The 19579-nt window shown below is 50.1% G+C and overlaps 1 protein-coding gene across 1 annotated transcript in view; it reads left to right on the top strand.

Moving 5' to 3' along the window:
- Positions 1-19579, top strand: part of LOC130017873 (zinc finger protein 77-like) — a 51499-nt gene that overhangs the window by 9591 nt on the left and 22329 nt on the right. Inside the window, exons 2-3 of the mRNA XM_056108640.1 lie at positions 2531-2612; positions 4341-4467. Of these exons, the coding sequence (XP_055964615.1) occupies positions 2610-2612; positions 4341-4467 (130 nt within the window). The 5' untranslated portion in view covers positions 2531-2609. The remainder of the gene's footprint in view (positions 1-2530; positions 2613-4340; positions 4468-19579) is intronic.

Genomic DNA, 19579 nt, shown 5'->3' with positions numbered 1-19579 from the left:
TCATCCCTGCTCCCTGGAGTTTCTGAAAACAACTTTGAGGGTTTTTTTTGGGGGGGGTGGGGAAACCCACACTTGGAAATTCTCAGGGACCACTCCTGATAGTGGTCAGGGAGCCCTATGGGTGCCGGGGATCTAACTTGGAATGGCCGCCTGCCAGGCCAGGGCTCCTCCTGCAGGCCTTTCTCTCGGGTCCCCACTCTTTCCCGATTCCTGTTGTGCCTAGTGAGAGGCAACTCAGGGTCTGTTAAACGGCTCCATCTCACATCTGGGTCCCGGTGCTGCTGTTTCTGGTGCTTGTGGGGAGTCCGGACTCTGCTGGAGGTCAGACCTTCCAGCACTTTCTAACCTGCAGCCATTTGGTAAAAGCCAGAGGCACTCAGTGTAATAAATCCTATTTTTGGTTTGTTTTAGGTTACACCCAGCATTTCTCAGGTATTATTCCTGGCTTTGTGCTCAGGGTCACTCCTGTCTTTGCTCAGGGGACCTTAGAGGTTGCTGGGAATTGCACCAGAGTCAGTTGCATGCAAGGCCAGTGCTCTTCCCGCTGGCCTTTCTCTCCAGTCCCCGCTCTTTCCCGATTCCTGTTGTGCCTAGTGAGAGGCGACTCTGGGTCTGTTAAACGGCCCCATCTCACATCTGGGTCCCGGTGCTGCTCTTTCTGGTACTTGTGGGGAGTCCAGACTCTGCTGGGTCTGGGTTGCTGGAGGTCAGACCTTCCAGCACTTTCTAATCCGCAGCCATTTGGTAAAAGCCACAGGCACTCTTAGTCGGATAAACTTTCTGTTTTGTTTTAGGTTACACCCAGCAGGGCTCAGGCATTATTCCCGAGCACTGAGCACTGCCCTGTGTGACCTCCCCGCCTCCCCCAGAGAACTCTGAGAAGGGTCCTAGGTTCCCACTCCGCCCGGCTCCCAACCCAGAACCTTGTGTGAGGAAGCTGCGCTTCTTCACATTCTGATTCACACCTGGAGACCAGGAGCCGGAGTGATTTTCTCCCTAGTGGGTGGGCCAGTCTAGATGATCCCAGGCACCCTGATTAGATTTTATTTATTTATTTATTTATTTATTTTTTGGGGGGGCACATCTGGTTCTGCGCTCAGGGATCGGATCATTCCTGGTGTGGATCTCGTGGGGAGGGTGCCGGGGGTCGAACCCAGGTCAGCCGTGTGCAAGGCAAAGGCCGCCTTGCCTTGCTCTGGGATCTCAGCAGAGAGCCTGTTTGGGTGTGTTCCTGGGCCTGATAGGATGTGAGCCAATGAGAGTGGAAGGGTGGGGCGCCCGGTCCTCTAGGATGCACCTGATTGGCCCTTTTCATCCCACCCGCCCTCACCGTCATCCAATCAGAGGTCGAGGATGGGCGGCTGGGGGCGGGGAGATAACCGCGGGAGGAAGGAGGCCCCGCCCCGAACCTGCTCTGGGCTCCCTGAGCTCTGCCCAGCGTGGCCCCTGGACCCGCGGGACCGTCAGCTCCTGGGCAGAGGCGCTGAGCCAGACAGATCCCAGGTCAGGAAGCGCTGCAGGGAGCAAGAAGACGGGCTAGGAGTTCGCCCAGGTGGCCAGAAAGGAGTCATCGGGGACCCAGGTGAGGGTGGAGGCTGGGAGCAGGGGAGGGGGGGAGGGGGAGGGTTGAGTGACGTCACACCCGAGGCTTCTGGACCGACCACTTTCTTTCTTTTTTTTTTTTTCTTTTCTTTTTGGGTCGCACCCAGAGATGCTCAGGGGTTAGTTAGTCCTGGCGGTGCTCCGGGGACTATATGGGATGCCGGGGATTGAACCTGGGTCTGCCACGTGTAAGGCAATGCCCTACCTGCTGTAATATCGCTCCAGCCCCTTGAATTGTCTTTTTTTTTTTTTTTTGCTTTTTGGGTCACAGCCGGCAATGCACAGGGGTTATTTCTGGCTCATGCACTCAGGAGTTACTCCTGGCGGTGCTCGGGGGACCCTATGGGATGCTGGGAATCGAACCCGGGTCGGCCGCGTGCAAGGCAAATGCCCTACCCGCTGTGCTCTCTCTCCAGCCCCATGAACTATCTTATTTTTTTATCTTGGGGGGACACCGGGCAATGCTTAGCTTCCTTCGGGCACTGTGGTCCGGTATCACTTGTGGCAGGGTTCTGGATTCAGGTCCAGGCTGTCTATCCAGGATCAGGGACCCAGTAGGGTGTTGGGGTGCTAGGGTCATCTGCTTGCAAGACAAGTGCCTTAAATCGCCTTATGATCCTTTCAGGAACCCCAAACGCGAATAACTTTTTTTTGTTGTTTTGTTTTGTTTTTATGATTTTAGGCCACAGCTAGCAAATGCACAGGGTTTACTACTGACCCCGCACTCAGGAATCACTCCTGGCGGTGCTCAGGCACCTTATGGGATGCCTGGAATCAAACAGGGTGGTCACACCTTCCCCGCCTACGATCTCTCAGGCCTCAGTGAAATTTTCAAGCATCCGAACTTTGCAGATCCGTTCAGAAGAACCCACCCTGTCTCTAGAGTGAATCTGCGGTGGTACTAACGTACTGGTTATTTTTCTTGCAGCGAGTCTGGAAGCTTCCCCAAGCAGCTTCTTCTCATGCACAGATCCGCTGTGCCCTGACTTCTCACCTGCTCAAGTAAGATGGTGAGTTTGGCCTCATTTCTTTATTTATTATTATTATTATTATTAAAAGGTAAAGGTAAAGGCCCTCCCGTTGATCGTCGATTTGCTCGAGCGGGCCCAGTAACGTCTCCATTGGAGACTTTGTTGTTACTGTGTCTGGCATATCGAATACTCTCGGTAGCTTGCCGGGCTCTCCGAGAGGGGCGGAGGAATCGAACTCGGGTCGGCCATGTTGGCCGCTTGTAAGGCGAACGCCCTACCGCTGTGCTATCGCTCCAGCCCCTTGTGTTATTATTATTATTATTATTATTTTGTCTTCGAGCCTCACGCGGTGGTGCTCAGGGCTGACTCCAGGCTGTGTGATCAGGGCTGACCCCTGGCGGAACCTGGGACCCCTATGGGATAGTAGAGATGGAATTTGCTCTTACCACGAGCAAGGCAGATGCCCTCCCCACTGTCCTCAATGTCCTTCCCCTCATTTCCCAGAGAGGACAAGGCCTGAGGAGAATGAATGGGGTCTGTGCTCAAGATCAAATACAGATATTTTACCCAGAAGCTATTTCTGCCCTACCTTGGGGGTGGGGGGGGTTGGTTTTTTTTTTTAATTTTTAAAATTTTTCTGATTTTGGTCACACCTGCGATGCTCAGGAGTTACTCCTGGCTCAGCAATTCCTCCTGGCAGTCTTTGGGGGACCATATGGGATGCTGGGGGATCAAACCTGGGTCGACTGCGTGCAGGGCAAGCTCCCGACGTGCTGTGCTGTCGCTCCAGCCCCTTTCGGGGAGTTCTTATGGGGGCATTCAGGATGCAAACATGAAGGATGAATCATTGATCTTTGGGGGTTTATTTACTTTTTGTCTTGGTGCTACACCCAGCAGTTTTGAGGGCTGACCCCTGGCTCTGAGCTCAGGGATCACGCCTGGGGGTCCTGGGGGACCTTATGGGATGTCGGGAATCGAACCTGGGTTGGAGGATGCAATGCCAGCGCCCGTCCCACTGTGCCATTGCCCCTGCCCCATAGGCAAGTCTTCCTGGAGGCCTTTGTTAGGCCCCTTGATGCTGCACTGACAGACAGCAGGATCTCTCCCGGCTCTGAGGGAATCCTACAGGTCTCTCGGGCGCTGCTGTCTGAGCAGCGAGTCTCCTGGGGTCTGAGGAGTGGCCCAGAAGCTTCTTCTTAGGCATCAGCGTATCACAGGAACCTTGGTCTTGGTCTTTGTAATGTGAAGTGGGTTTTCCACAGGGTGCGGTGGTCTCCCACCAATTCTTGGGGGTGCAGGGGAAAGGCTGCACTCCAAGCAGGCTGCTGACGGTTTCTGCATTTATTTGAACAAGGATTCCCTTTGTCACTCCCTGCTTTTGTTTTTGGGATCCGACGCAGAGATGCTCTCTCTGTGTTCGGGGATCACTCCTAGGAGTGCTTGGGGACCTCAAGGGGTGCCGGGGTTCGAATCCAAGTCCGCCGAGTGCAAGGCAATTGTTTTCCCTGCTGTGCTTTCGCTCCAGCCCTGTCCCTTTGTCCCTCTTTTCGACAGACCCCTCAGAGTTGTCCATTCATGTCTGAGCCGGGCGCTGTTGTGACTCATGGCTCCCAGCACTTGCCAATGACCATTGCGTTCCGCACACATCCTGGTGTTTCCCGCAGGGGCCCTGGGGGTTTAAACTAGTTCTCAAGACCCTACTGTCCCTTCTGAGTCCCCCTGGGTGTAAAGAGGGGCCTGGCTGATTGGCATCTGTGTGCATTTCAGGAGTCGGTCTCCTTTGAGGACGTGGCCGTGAACTTCACGCGGGCCGAGTGGGCTTTGCTGGATCCGGCCCAGAGGCGCCTGTACAGAGACGTGATGCTGGAGGCCTGCAGGCACCTGGCCTTCGTGGGTGAGGCTGAGGCGCGATCCTTCCCCGCAGCTCAGGGCACGGAGCCCGCTGCCTGCGTTCCCGTTGGGGCCACGGAATGGGGCTTGTTGGGAAGGAGGGGCCTGTCTCTGGGCACCCTGGCCCAGGCGCAGGGTTTTCCCAGGCAGTCAAATAGCAGTTCATGCATTAACTGCCTTTTCTCTGATTCAGGGATGAAGTCGGGTGTCAGGGTCACTGCCAGCACCTCTGGCTCTAGCTGTGACCCTAACGGTGCTGGTTGGTCCTCCCAGTGTTCAGGGCCCCGGGGCCGTACCTGGCAGTACTGGGTGAGGGAGGTGGTGCCCAGGATTATATTCTAGGCCCCAAGCATGCCAGGCCTTGTGCTACTTTGGAGCTTCTTCCTGGGGGCACGGGGCCCATACTCGGAGGTGCTCGGGTTGACCCCTGACTCTGTTCTTGTCCGTGCTCAGGGGACGCCATGGGGTGTAGATGTGTGACCCACCTCATTCAAGGCAGCTACTTTCATTTCTGTTGAAGAAAACCAGCAGCATAAGGCCTATCCCAGTTCTTTTTTTGTCCTCACAAAGAATCTTTTTCTTTGGTTTTCAAACCTGGCGATGCTCAGGGCTGATGCCTAGCGTTGCTCAGAGGAGCCTGTCGGGTTCTGGGGAAGTGAACCCGGGTTCCGCTGTATCCCAGGCAAGCGCCCTCCCCGCTGTTCTATCACTCTGCCCTTCCCTAGAGTCTCCCTGTGGGACTGAATTTTCTTCCTGCTTGTTCCAGAGGGTGCTTTTAGAGGTGTCTTGAAGAATAAGTTGTTCAGTGAAGACAGCACCGTGGGGTTGATCAACAGTGATGCCTGGACTGCTTTTGGAGAGAAGGGCATGTTCCCTGATGCTGGTGACCGGCAGAAAACGCAGAAACGTCAACAGCAGTGAGTAGCATGTCTAGGGAAAAGCGGGAGCAGTTGGTGTTGGCGGGGGAGTATGTGAGGGGGGAGGGAACGTCTTGGGAATCTCCCAGATCTAGTGTGTCAAACTAGTACAGGGACTGAATTAGTGTCGCCGTCACACTTTCTCTCGTGGGCCTCGTTCATTTACCACACCCGGAGGTGAGCAGGGCTGAGTCCTGGCTCTGTGCTCAGGAATCCCTCCCTGCCGGCCTTGGGGTGCCAGGGATTGACTGTCAGTCGGCGTCATGCAAGGGGAGGGTCCTGCGGACAAGGCTGGCAGCCCTCGCTGGCTTCTTACGTGGTTTCCACTCAGGACCCTTCTGGGTGAGAAGTCCCTTCTCCAACTCCCCCCATGCCACCCCACCCTTTGTGGGCTTAAAAGAGGGGCCTGCGTATAAAGCTTTGATGAAAGATGAATCAAACATTTATTAAGAGAAATATTCAGAAAGCCCTACAGTCAGTGAAGCCATAACACAGTCGTTAGGTTCAATCTACAGCACGGGTTTGGGCCCCCAAGGCATTGCTTGGGAGTGATTCCTGAGTCCACAGTCAGGAGTAAACCTCGAGCCCTGTGGAGTGTGGCCCCAAAGTAGGACAAAAAAATGAATCAGCCCCGAACCAAAAGACCGAAACAGAAAGATCACTCATGACCAAGGGTGGTGGTGATTGATTGTTGATATTCATTTATTATTTTGTGTTTGAGAATTTCCAGGATTCCTGATCCTGTGCTCAGGCATCACTTCTGGTGGGGCTCAGGGGACCTGATGGGGTGCAGGGGACGGATCCTGGGCCATCTCACTCACCGTCCCCGCCCTCCCACTGTCCTGTGGCTGCGGGAGTCGGGCTGGTCTTGCTTTTCTGCTCAGTGTGTGTGTGTGTGTGTCTTTGGCAGACGCCTCTTGCCGGACAGTCTTGGTGACAGTCATGGAGCTCCCCAGGGAGCCGCAAGAACCCCGAGGCAGACTCGAAGCCTCCCTGCACCCCAAAGTCCTGTCGCTGCCTCTTCTGTGGAATGTTCTTCCCCCCGGCAGCCCCCAGCACCTCCTCACGGCTCTCCTCCGAGTGACCTGGCTCAGGGGGGCATCTGCTACCCGGCCACCCGGGGGACCCCCTCTCCCAAGTCGGGTGCCGTCGGGCGACACCCTCAGGGGGCCTCTGTCACTCCAAGTCCGACTTCGCACGAATGCAAAGTGTGTGGGGAGACCTTCCGTGTCGCCAGCCTGCTGACGCGTCACATCAAGGAGCACCACGAAGAGACACCGTACGAGTGTGAGCTCTGCGGGAAGGGCTTCCGCCTCCCCACGTACCTGCAGGCTCACGCCAAGACCCACGAGAAGCTTTACAAGTGCCCCGAGTGCCCGAAGGTCTTCTCTGCCTCCAATCAACTGCGTGCCCACGCTCAGCTACACTCGGGTGTCAGCCCTTTCGCCTGCCAGCAGTGTGGGAAAGGCTTCACGTCCAGCTGGAAGCTGCGCCGGCACAGCCGGACCCACACCGGGGAGAGGCCGTACGAGTGTCCCGAGTGCGGGAAGGCGTTCCGGGAGAGCCACTCGCTGGCACTGCACCAGCGCATCCACACGGGCGAGCGGCCCTACATGTGCCCGCAGTGTGGCAAAGGTTTCCGCTGCCTGGACACCCTCCAGGTCCACCAGGTGACACACACGACCCAGAGTCCCTTCCAGTGCCCCGAGTGCGGCAAGGCCTACCGCTGCCGCTCCTACTTCTACGGCCACCTGAAGACGCACCAGGCGGACCAGCCCCTCACCTGCGGGGAGTGTGGCACAGTCTTCAGCCACCCCAAGCACTTCCGCCGGCACGTCAGGAGCCACCAGGAGGAGAAGCCGTTTGTGTGCCACTGCGGGCAGGGGTTTGGCCGGGCTACAGTCCTGCACAGGCACGTTCGCCTGACCCACGCTGGGGAGAAGCTCTGAACCCATCTCCCACCCTATTCCGGGATTGTCACTCTGTCTCCCACCAGCCTGCGGGAAAGAAACCTCGATGGTGCAGAGACCCTGTTGGGTGCAATCCCCTGCCTCAATTTCCCTCCAAAACCTCCGGGGAAAGCCATTTCTTTTTCAAATCAGTTGGGTCTTACACTGATGATGCTCAGGAATACCTGGAGGTTCTGCCCCCAGGAATCGGTTCCTGGTGGTTCTCAGGGGACCCTGTGGGATGCTGGGATCGAACCTGGGTCGGCCACATGCAAGGCCCGCAACCTCCCCACTGTGCTGTGGTTGCCCCCCCCCCCCCCCCCGATATTGTAATCTCGCTGCTGTGAAGTCATTTGTTTTGTTTTGTTTTGTTTTCTTTTCTTTTTGGGTCACACCCGGCGATGCACAGGGGTTACTCCTGGCTCTGCGCTCAGGAGTTACTCCTGGCGGTGCTCAGGGGACCATATGGGATGCTGGGAATCGAACTTGGGTCGGCCGCGTGCAAGGCAAACGCCCTCCCCGCTGTGCTGTTCCTCCAGCCCCCATTTGTTCTTTGTGAATCTTGTCCTAGGAGGGAATCTAGTGGGGGAATAAAATTCAAGTGACGTCATGTTTCTTGTATTTATGTATTTATGCTTGTTTGAAGGCCACATCCAGTGCTGCTCTGGGTCTATTCCTGTCTCTGCTCTCAAGGATCAGCCCTGCAGGCCTCAGGGAACCCTGTGATATAATCCCGGGTCCCACCTGGGTCAGCTGCTGCATGGCCTGCACCCAACTCTTTACTATGGCTCCGGCTCTGAAGTCCTATTTTTATTTTAGCCGCTGTGTGATTTCCACGACTGTTGGGTTGGGCTTACAAGCATCAAATATTTCAGAGAGTTATTTTATTTTATTTTTTTAATAAAAGGTAAAGGCCCTCCCGTTGATCGTCGATGTGCTCGAGCGGGCCCAGTAACGTCTCCATTGGAGACTTTGTTGTTACTGTGTCTGGCATATCGAATACTCTCGGTAGCTTGCCGGGCTCTCCGAGAGGGGCGGAGGAATCGAACTCGGGTCGGCCATGTTGGCCGCTTGTAAGGCAAACGCCCTACCTCTGTGCTATCGCACTCGGGTTGGTATGGACTCGGGTTGGTACTCAGGGCTTAGTCCTGGTTCTGCACTCAGGGATCACTCTGATGGTGCTTGGGGTCCCTACAGGGTGTTTGTTTCTGTTATGTCCCGGGGAGGGAGTTTCACTCGCACATTGACCAGACCATACGAGAGGATGCAAATGCAAGGTCCCTTTATTGCTAGCTCGAGCTAGGGTCCGAGTCTCACCCAACGCAGTGGAGTCTTGACAAGGACCCCGACTCCAAATTCTAAGCAGTGTATATAGGGTTTGGTTACATAGCAGCATTTTTTCTAGGAACTAGCAATATGTTTCCAATTCTGGACCCTGTCTGGTCCCATGACTCCAGGGACCAACATTATGTTTCCAATTCTTGGTCCCTGTCCAGTCCGTGTGATTCCACTCCCTCGGCCCTCTCTACTTACCTGGGTGCCACTGTCTATGTCCCCTGCTCCAATAGGCTGCTGCCACGGGGCGGTTTATCTGCCCAGGGTGATATTGTTTTCTGAGAATTCGGGACTTTCTCATAGGGGAAACTGGAACTTAGGCCCGCTGACTCTCAGCCTTAAAGTGGCCTGTCCAAAAATGTGTAGCCGAAGTGACATCTGCACTTGTTTGTTCATTGCAGCACTCTTTACAGTAGCCAGAAACTGGAAGAGACCTGAGTGCCCAAGAACAGATGACTGGTTAAAGAAACTTTGGTACATCTACACAATGGAGTACTATGTAGCTCTTAGAAAAGATGAAGTCATGAAATTTACATACAAGTGGTACAATATGGAAAGTATCATGCTAAGCGAAATGAGTCAGAAAGAGAGGGATAGACATAGAAAGATTGCATTCATCTGGGGGATATAAAGTAACAAAGTAAGAGATTAATACCCAAGAATAGCTGAGATCAGCACCAGGAGGATTACTCCATAACTTAGAGGCCAGCCGGGTATCCTAGAGGAAAGGGCAGTTCAGATAGAGAAGGGAGCACCAAATAAAGGATGTTTGGAGGATCCTCCCAGGAGGGGAGATGCATGTCGAAAGTAGACTATGGACTGAACATGTTTGCCACTCAATGCCTCTTTTGCAGACCACAACACCCAAAAGGAGAGAGAGAACACAGGGGATTGCCCTGTCACAGAGGCAGGGGGGGATGGGGGGATGGGGGTGGGGGGATATTGTCCATGGTGGTGGAAAATGGGCACTGGTGGAGGGATGGGTATTTGATCGTGGTATGACCGAGATCCAAGCACAAAAATTTGTAAATCTACAACTGTACCTCATGGTGTTTCACTAATAATAATAATAAAAAAAATAAAGTGGCCTGTCATGGCTCTACTTTGGCCTCACCTTCCCCACTAAATTTCTTTCTTTTTTCTTTTCTTTTTCTTTTTTTTGCTTTCTGGGTCACACCCAGCGATGCACAGGGGTTACTCCTGGTTCATGCACTCAGGAATTACTCCTGGCGGTGCTCGGGGGACCCTATGGGATGCTGGGAATCGAACCCAGGTCGGCAGCGTGCAAGACAAGCGCCCTCCCCGGTGTGCTATCACTCCAGTCCCCCCCAAATTTCTTTTAGCTACAATGAGGAATCTTCCTCATGCTGGCTGTCGACTACCTGATAGTGCTGTCGCAGGACCATTAGCTGCCATTAACCCTGTCTTTAATAAAAGCGATAAGCTTATTTAGTATGCAAGGGCCAAAAGTTAGAATAAAAAGTAATGTGAGTAGGGGCCCCTCAAGGGTGGAGATCAGGGTGGTACATAACTTTAGGAAACACAGCAACAAAAATACAATATTCTTGAGACTCAATGAACACTTGTGAGCTTAGTCAAGGGGTGAGGCCTGTTCTTGAGCAAATCCAACCACCCCCCTTTTGAAGGAATTGCCCAGGAGCTGTTTGTGTGGTTATGGCGACTGGTAATAGCCCACAGGTAACACCTGGCCATGGGAACTTTCCCCACACATGTTCCCTTTCCTGAAACGGCCTGCATAGTGAGGCCTACCTTCCCTTTTCCCCAGTTACATTGGGTCGGGTTCTTTTCCAGGGAAACATTAAATGTAGTATTCAGTTCGACTGCTTCAAAAAGCAGGGGGGTCTAAGATAAGATAACACAAGGCCCTTTCCAGCGAGGCTTCAGGGTTCTACTGTTATGCCTCTGGACCCATACCCAGTTTCCCAGTTCCCAATCCTGAGTGGGACCCTTCTGGCGGCTCTGCTCATTCTGGTCCTGGTATAGTTCCTAATATCTGGCCATATGTCCTGGTGGACTCAGAGAGAGCTGTTACGGCCACCAGGAGCTCTCCTGATTTCACCCAGGGAACCGGCCAAGGGCCTATAGGAAATACAGGTGAGGAAGATACATATAAGATTTCAGAAAGGGGGACTGGAGCGATAGCACAGCGGGTAGGGCTTTTTCCTTGCACGCGGCCGACCTGGGTTCGATTCCCAGCATCCCATATGGTCCCCCGAGCACGGCCAGAAGTAATTCTGAGGGCATGAACCAGGAGTAACCCCTGTGCATCGCCGGGTGTGACCCAAAAAGCAAAAAAAAAAAAAGATTTCAAAAAGGGTTAAGTTTAACATGTAAGGAGTATTCTAGGCCCAAAATGGGGACCAGGGTGACAAGTTGACTTTCCTAGCTCTTCCTTGATAACGATACCTGTAGCACTATCTTTTTTTTTTTTTTTCTCCTATAGCACTCTCTTTACCGTTCAGGAGGACTGGAATTGTCAAAGTAGGAAGTGGACAAGCAAGCCAAATATTGTTGGGTCCAATATAGGGGCTTTTCTAGCAGACCTGTGGTATAATCGCTGGGAGACCACTCTATAGTTTTGGTTACAAGAGGCTCGGTAGGTCCCTGAACAAACACGTGTCCTCGCGTGGGCCCTAGCTGGCACAGATCAATGTTAATTCTGCCTGTCTCAGAAAGTACTCAGTGCCAAAAACTGGGGCACGTAGAAGCTCTCTCCACAACTGTCACTATGAGCATGCAGAAACAGAATAACCCATGACCTGTCCATGGTTCCTTTAAGTCTCTTTCTTCAGTCTTATCATGAAGGGTTGGGGAGTCCTCTCCCGTTGTCCGGACGCGTCACTGGTCCATGTCATTCTGCCTCCAATGAAGGGAGGCAGCTTTCTCATGTGAAGCGTCGACCCAGATTTTGATTCCATCCACCTTTGGAGCAGTTGATGTCGTCAGGATCACGGTATCAGGACCTTTCCACCGAGGCTAGCGGGTGACAGTCTGGTGCCACCTGACCCAGACCATGATCCAGTGCGTATAGATGAGGAGTTACTAGTTCCCCTTCACTCTGGCAGTGTGCTCCAAGCCCTGCATGGAGCTGGACCTTGATACCTGTAGGGCCAGTAATGACTGGAGAAGAGAGAGATCATACATTCCGGCCTACATGTCCTCTGTCAAGGATATAAGTTGGAGTCGTGGCAGTAAACCCAAAAGAATTTCAGAGGGAGCAGAGTTCCTCTGTAAAGGGGGTTCACATTCCCAACCGGGCAATTGGAAGGAATTTCTACCTACATCATATTCCCCTAGAGAATTCACCACCTTAAATCTATTTTTTTTTTTTGCTTTTTGAGTCACACCTGGTGATGCACAGGGGTTACTCCTGGCTCTGCACTCAGGAGTTACTCCTGGCGGTGCTCAGGGGACCCTTTGGGATGCTGGGAATCGAACCCGGATCGGCCGCGTGCAAGGCAAACGCCCTACCTGCTGTGCTATCTCTCCAGCCCCCACCACCTTAAATCTTTAAAGGGAAAGTGTTTGAAGTTCCATTTTTCTGGAGCTGCTGCCTGCTGACACAGGGGTGCTGACCCGGCCTACACAGGCGTGAAATCTCAAGCTACCTCAGTTTTTAATGGGCCCTGACAATGAATGGGTCGGGTTGGTTCCTGAAATTATCCACATCTGAAAGAAAAGATCAGATCAGACAGATAGGCTGAGAAATATTGATTAGACCCTGAAGGTGTAGGAGGTCCTCTCTGGCTTACCGAGGTCAAAATGATTGGCTGTTTTAGAGAACACAAAAATCAACACAACACAAAAGAAACCAAGGCAGCATACCCAGTCTTATCATAAAAATGAAAAGTAGTAACTCCCTCACCCATGAATTTGGTTGACAGGAAAATGACTTCCTGTGTCCAGATCTTTCTAATTTACACAGAAACACCAAGCCACCTCTCTAACTTATTCAGTGCAGACCAGAAAAGCTTCTGCCCATCTATTGAAGCTATCAATAAGAACCAATAGAGGGGCTGGGGCAACAGCACAGCGGGTAGGGCGTTTGTCTTGCATGTGGCTGACCCGGGTTCAATTCCCAGCATCCCATATGGTCCCCTGAGCACCGCCAGGGGTAATTCCTGAGCGCAGAGCCAGGAGTAACCCCTGTGTATTGACGGGTGTGACCTAAAAAAAAAAAAAAAAAAACAATGGATTTAAGGTGGTTTTATACCTTAAACATTTGAGCATTTGATCCTTTACATGAAGTCAAGCTGCCAGTCCTCTCCTGGATAAGTCCCTGATATTGAACAGGTGGTGTTAGGAGGGGAAACCCAAGATTTTCACTGGGTTAATTAATAGTACAGAAAGCACAGTTTTGAGTTACTGTATTGGTCCAGGGGTTAGCGATTTTCCTGGTTTGGTAACCGGTCCATCAACTTTCCTTTGGAGACCTTGCTCTACTGCCCATTCTTCATTCTTCCTCTTCTGCAGAGTGTTCTGGCTTAGAGGAAATATTGTCTAAAAAAAAAAAAAAAACCAAGCACACTGTCCTCCCGTTGTTCATCGATTTGCTCGAGCGGGCCCAGTAACGTCTCCATTTTGAGACTTGTTGTTACTGTGTTTGGCATATGAATACGTCAGGGGTAGCTTGCCAGGCTTTGCTGTGTGAGTGAGATACTCTTGGTAGCTTGCCAGGCTCTCCGAGAAGGGTGGAGAAATTGAACCCGGCTCAGCCAGGCAGGCCACACACAGGGCAAACACCCTACCTCTGTGCTATCGCTCCAGCCCTAGTGGGGTATTAATTCCATGATGGAACAGGAATCAAGAACTGTTGGGGGAAAAAAAAATCTCTCCAAGTGACTATATGCATTTAACTAAGAATGAATACTTAGAACCAGTTGATGTCCACTTTCAGTATTTCAGCCAATTTACAGGTTGGGGGAAAGCAATTAATCCTGCACTTTGAGCTAAAGTCCCCCTGGCAAAGCTCTGGTTTCTGCTTCTCTGGTCAGTCTGGTGGCAGCTTGTGCAACATTGAGTTTCTTTGTAGACTAGACAGCTTGCTTACTAAATTACCCAATTATTCAGTCACCTTTGTAGAACTAGAATCTGATTTGCACAAAGGAGGCTAATTCTAGAAACGTGATTTTCTCTCCTCCATTTTAAATTTGCCGGACAACAAACCTGGCTTGTTCTTTTGCACAAACACAGCATGATTGACTCCGTTTGGACACCCCGTTATTTACTGAGAAGTCCTAGGGATTGGTTAAAGACAGAGCAGGAGACACACCAATAACGGCATTTAATGTTATACCTCACGTCAGGGCTACCCAGGCTCGGCCACAAGATGTGACCATCAGGTCCCACGATGAACTAGAGCCTTCAGGTCGAACTGGACGTGGCCTCTGGCCTCTCGCCCTCCGTAGGAGTGTCCTGGCAGTCAGGAGTCCATCCCATCCCTTCTTCAGGCTTGGGAGAGAACTTGGCCTCCAGCTTTTGAATGAGGGGGCCCAGCTTGAGACAATCATTGCAGTATACAGGGTCCTCATTTTCCATGGCCCAGACAGTGTCCAGTCCTTCCTTGAGTCGGCCTGCCTTGAGGGTCTCCCTGAGGTTTGTAGGGTACTTGAAACAGCAACGGTTAGATACCTGCTCCTGTCATTTAGACCAATCCCCCGTCTTTCCCTGGAAGAGGACCTTCGGGGTCTCACAGCTGGTTTTCCTGTCAGCACGAGGGGTAGGTCCTATTGCAGAGAGGAAAAACGTTTGTGTGGGTTTATGCAACCAAACATAGGGCCATGGAGCATTGAAAGGAATAAGCTGGAGGTACAAAGGGGAGAAAAGCGAGTATTTCACTTTACTCACAATGAGATGTGCCCGTTTGCTGTGGGTCCTAGTCAAAAGAAGCATTAACTTCTGTAGTGATAGAATATACAGTTTAACAACATCATGTCTTACTCTTTTAGTTCCATGTTGAAAGCCTTGATTTCCAATTGTCTAAGAGCACTGTAAGAGGAGTCTGGACAGTAGAACAGTTCTGCAGATATAATCTAAAGAGTTCTTATAACAAAATAGTTTGATCACAGTTTCTGTCTTAAAACACAACACAGGGCTGGAGCGATAGCACAGCGGCTAGGGCGTTTGCCTTGCATGCGGCCGACCCGGGTTCGATTCCCAGCATCCCATATGGTCTCCTGAGCACCACCAGGAGTAACTCCCGAGTGCAGAGCCGGGAATAACCCCTGTAAATTGCCAGGTGTGACCCACTTAATCACTTAATCACTTAACTTCCCGTTAGTCGTCGATTTGCTCGAGCGGGCGCCAGTAACATCTCCATTTGTCCCTGTCGCGTGCTAGTGTAGCCCAATGGCATCTCTTCGCTCCGGGAACATGAAGGGCCTCAAACCGATCGTTCAAGATCTTGACGAAGAAGTCTGATCATCTGGAAGGTGGGCGGCCACGCGGTCTTTTGACATCCCGTGGAATCCAGTCGGTAACAGCTCTAGTCCAGCGGTCGTCTTTAAATCTCATTACGTGACCAGCCCATCTGATTTTCGACACCTTGGCAAATGAGACAGCGTCCCTGATCCTTGATCGTTGACGGATGTCAGAACTCCGGATTCGTTCTCTCATTTGAGTGAAACGTGATGAGAGGTGTGACCCAAAAAGCAAAAAAAAAAAAAAAAAAACCAAAAAAAAAACACGTCTTTATATACTCAATCCTTCTACACATTCCTTTTCATCCTGTCCTGTTCCTCAAAATCATTTTCACTCTAACAGGATTCCTTTCCCCTTTTTCCACTAATGACATCTCCGTCCATCATCCTTTGTACTTAAAATACACACTTATATTCCTTCCTTATTGTCATATCACAAGTTTTAACCTTGTTATTTTACTGAACTTAATATAGCTTGATCTACTAATAAATTTAGAAAGGAGTTTCCTAATTTACCATGACTGAGCTGTACTCTGCAGTACACGTTCAAAAGTGGGGCTGGAGTGATAGCACAGTGGGGAGGGCGTTTGCCTTGCATGCGGCCGACCCGGGTTCGATTCCGAGCATCCCAGATGGTCCCCTGAGCTACTGCCAGGAGCAGTTCCTGAGTGCAGAGCCAGGAGTAACCCTTGTGCATCGCCAGGTGTGACCCAAAAAGAAAAAAAAAAGTATTACATTAGTCCTATAGATATTCAAAAGGTTTACAATGCTCTCACAATTAAAGATTTTATAACAATTCTAAATCCTAGGAAAATACAGATAAAAGGGGTTAAAAGACTGACAAGATTCATATAATTCATTTACCTATTTATTCCTTCAATCTTGCCCACTTTATCACTTCCACTGGACGGCATTTTGTATTTTATTCTATTACTTTGACCTCAATTTTTATTTTTCCCCAGTACACAACTCAAAGAGTCACATATGCAGTTTAAGCTTGTGTTAATTTTTTGAACAATCCTCGAAAATAAGATAATATGGAGAAAGGGAACAAAGTTTTAGACTGTCTATATTTATCCTACTACGAAGGTCAAATATTCCTGGTAGGTTTCTGTTTTATCTCCTATTTTTTTCTCATAATTCTTTTTTATTTTATTTTATTTTTTGGCTTTTTGAGTCACACCCGGCGATGCTCAGGGGTTACTCCTGGCTTTGCACTCAGGAATCGCTCCTGGCGGTGCTCGGGGGACCCTATGGGATGCTGGGAATCGAACCTGGGTCGGCCGCGTGCAAGGCAAACGCCCTACCCGCTGTGCTATGGCTCCAGCCCCTCCTCATAATTCTTGAGACAAAACTCTTCTGTTGGAATACTTTAAACTTTAACTTCCTTTTTTCACCACAAATACATATTTCATTTTCTGGATATACTCTATTCAAAATGCATTCAAAAGTTTTAACAGTTAGATATCATTCTCAGCTCTCCTTTGCCTCAGCGGAGAAGGGAGAGCAGGGTGGGGGTGGGGCATCTGTCTGGTCAGCTGCAAGGTCACCACAGCCCAAGGGGGCAGTTTTCAGCCACTTGGATCTGAAGCTGGTCTGAAACTTCAGCAAGAAAACATGATATAGGGCTGGAACAATAGCACAGCAGGTAAGATGTTGGCCTTGTATGTGGCCAACCTGGGTTCGATTCCCAGCATCCCATACGGTCCCCTGAGTACCACCAGGGGTAATTCCTGAGTGCAGAGCCAGGAGTAATCCCTGTGCATCGCCAGGTGTGACCCCCCCCCTTCAAAAAAACCTGGTATCTTTAAAACTTTTACAAAGGCACAATGCTGTGGTTTCAGACTATCAGGCTGACATCTGAGGTTAACCCAGTATAACTATTTGCTAAGTAGCTCTAGAAATTTTTAGTTACCAGAGGGTCTAGAGCAATAGCACAGAGGGTAGGGCGTTTGCCTTGCATGTGGCTGACCCGGGTTCAATTCCCAGCATCCCATATGGTCCCCCGAGCACCGCCAGGAGTGATTCCTGAGTGCAAGAGCCAGGAGTAACCCCTGAGCATCGCCAGGTTGCCTTGCATGAGTCTGACCTGGGTTCGATTCCCAGCATCCCATATGGTCCCCTGAGCACCGGCAGGAATTATTCCTGAGTACAAAGCCAGGAGTAACCCTGTGCACTGCCAGGTGTGACCCAAAAAGCAAAAAAAAAAAAAAAAATTTAGTTACCAGAAGTCTCAGGGATCAAATAAAATACTGGCAGGATAAGTTTTGCAACAAATTTTATGACTCTAGAAATTCATATTTTAAACCAAACCAGTATTCTTTGAACCTGTTTTTAGGTACCACAATTATTTCAGCTCATTTTAACAGGGCTGGAGCAATAGCACAGCGGTCAATCAGCCTAATCAGTGGCTGAATAAATAGCGGTACTCCTACATTAAAAAAAAAAAGTGGAGTTCATGCACATTTCAATCAGCCTAATCAGTGGCTGAATAAAATAGCAGTACTCCTACATTTAAAAAAAATAGCACAGGGGCTGGAGCAATAGCACAGCGGGTAGGGCATTTGCCTTGCACACGGCCAACTCAGGTTCGATTCCCAGCATCCCATATGGTGCCCTGAGCACCGCCAGGGTTGATTCCTAAGTGCAGAGCCAGGAGTAAACCCTGTGCATCGCCGGGTGTGACCCAAAAAGAAAAAAGAAATTAGCACAGCAGGTAGGATGTTTGCCTTGCATGTAGCCGACCCAGGTTTGAGACCTGGGTTCAATTCCTCCTTCCCTCTCAGAGAGCCCGGCAAGCTACCGAGAGTATCTCGCCCGCACGGCAGAGCTTGGCAAGTCCCCATGGCGTATTCGATATGCCAAAAACAGTAACACAAGTGTCACAATGAAGACATTATTGGTGCCAGCTCGAGCAAATCTATGAACAATGGGAGGACAGTGTTACAGTGACACGGTGCTCATTCTAACAATTCAATGCAGATGCAAACAAATGCATATTGACATAAGAAAACACTTGAACTGCCAACGCTTATAAAAAAATATGAGAAAGCTCTGTTTTCATGACTTCTGTACCTCTGTTGTTTGTAAAAACAGTCTAATATCTCATTAAGATTCGGAGAGGCTTGTAAGATAAAGCCTTGCATTCTCTGAACTCTGATCTCACTTTAGTTTCAGGCTCTGGTTCTGCAGCTCTTTTCTAGATAGTACAGTTTCCAAAGCTCAAACAATTTCAATTGTTAATAACCATTAATGTTTTTCCAATTAGAAATTAGATTGACTGGTGGAGGGATGGGCATCTGATCATTGTATAATCAAACCCAAGCACAAAAAATTGTAAATCTACAACTGTACCTCATGGTGTGTCACTAATAAAAAAAAATTAAAAAAAAAAAGAAATTAGATTGAGAACTTCACTTTCTCTGTCCAAAAAACACCGAAACCTTTAAAATTGCTCGGATGCATATCACTCTTGTGATGATGCTTCTTGCCCAAGTTTAAGGATTTCTACTGATTTACACAGACAGACAATGGACTGACTATAAATACCACATGTACATGTGCACATATTTACAGTTGATCGATCGATCTGACTCTTCAAGAAAGGACTTACAGTCCCTCTCTGACTTAATTTTAAAAGTTCTTAATTATCGCAAATCATAAGATTTTTTTTTTTTACACCAGACACTTTAACAACTTCACAATTCAAAGATGCTTTCAGGCACAGGAAGAGGCTGTTGATATTCACCAAATTTTATTATTTATTTATTTGCTTTTTGGGTCACGCCCGGCGATGCTCAGGGGTTACTCCTGGCGTTGCACTCAGGAATCACTCCTGAATACTCAGGGGACCATATGAGATGCTGGGAATCGAACATGGGTGACTGCGTGCAAGGCAAACGCCCTACCCGTTGTGTTATCGTTCCAGCCCCATAGTACTCACCAAACTTTAAATAGCAGCATAAGAGCTGCTATTTGGTCAACGTTTAGGAAAGCAGGAGATGTAACCTAATTTTCATCTGCACACAGTTTCACAACACACTTGTTTTTAACCAGGCAGGGGTCTCTCAACCAGTTCCTGCCAGACCAGGATGTAAGGTATCTGATCCGGCTGTCCTCCTGGTCCTGGAAAGAAACTTATACCTTTAGTTTTTCAGAACAGTCCCCAGATCAAAAGTACCTTGAGTGGGTCAGCCAGTATTGAAGGCTACAGAACAAGCCAATTCTGCAGAACAAAAAGTTGTTTTTTTTTTTCTTTTTGGATTATACCCAGCGATGCTCAGGGGTTACTCCCCAGCCCCGAGGATTCTGAGTAGTGTCCTAGGTTTCCACGTGGCCCCACTCCCAACCCAGAACAATGTGTGAGGAAGCTGTGATTCTTCACGTTCTGATTCGCACCTGGAGACCAGGAGCGGGAGGATTTTCTCCCTCACAGGCTGGGGCATTTAGATTCTCTTCATGTGCCACTGACCAGC

The sequence above is a fragment of the Sorex fumeus genome, unplaced genomic scaffold, assembly GCF_029834395.1.
Source record: "Sorex fumeus unplaced genomic scaffold, SorFum_2.1 ptg000227l, whole genome shotgun sequence".
In the NCBI taxonomy this organism is placed as follows: Eukaryota; Metazoa; Chordata; class Mammalia; order Eulipotyphla; family Soricidae; genus Sorex; species Sorex fumeus.
Note: the sequence above shows the minus strand (reverse complement) of the source record. Positions and strands in the feature narration are given on the sequence as shown.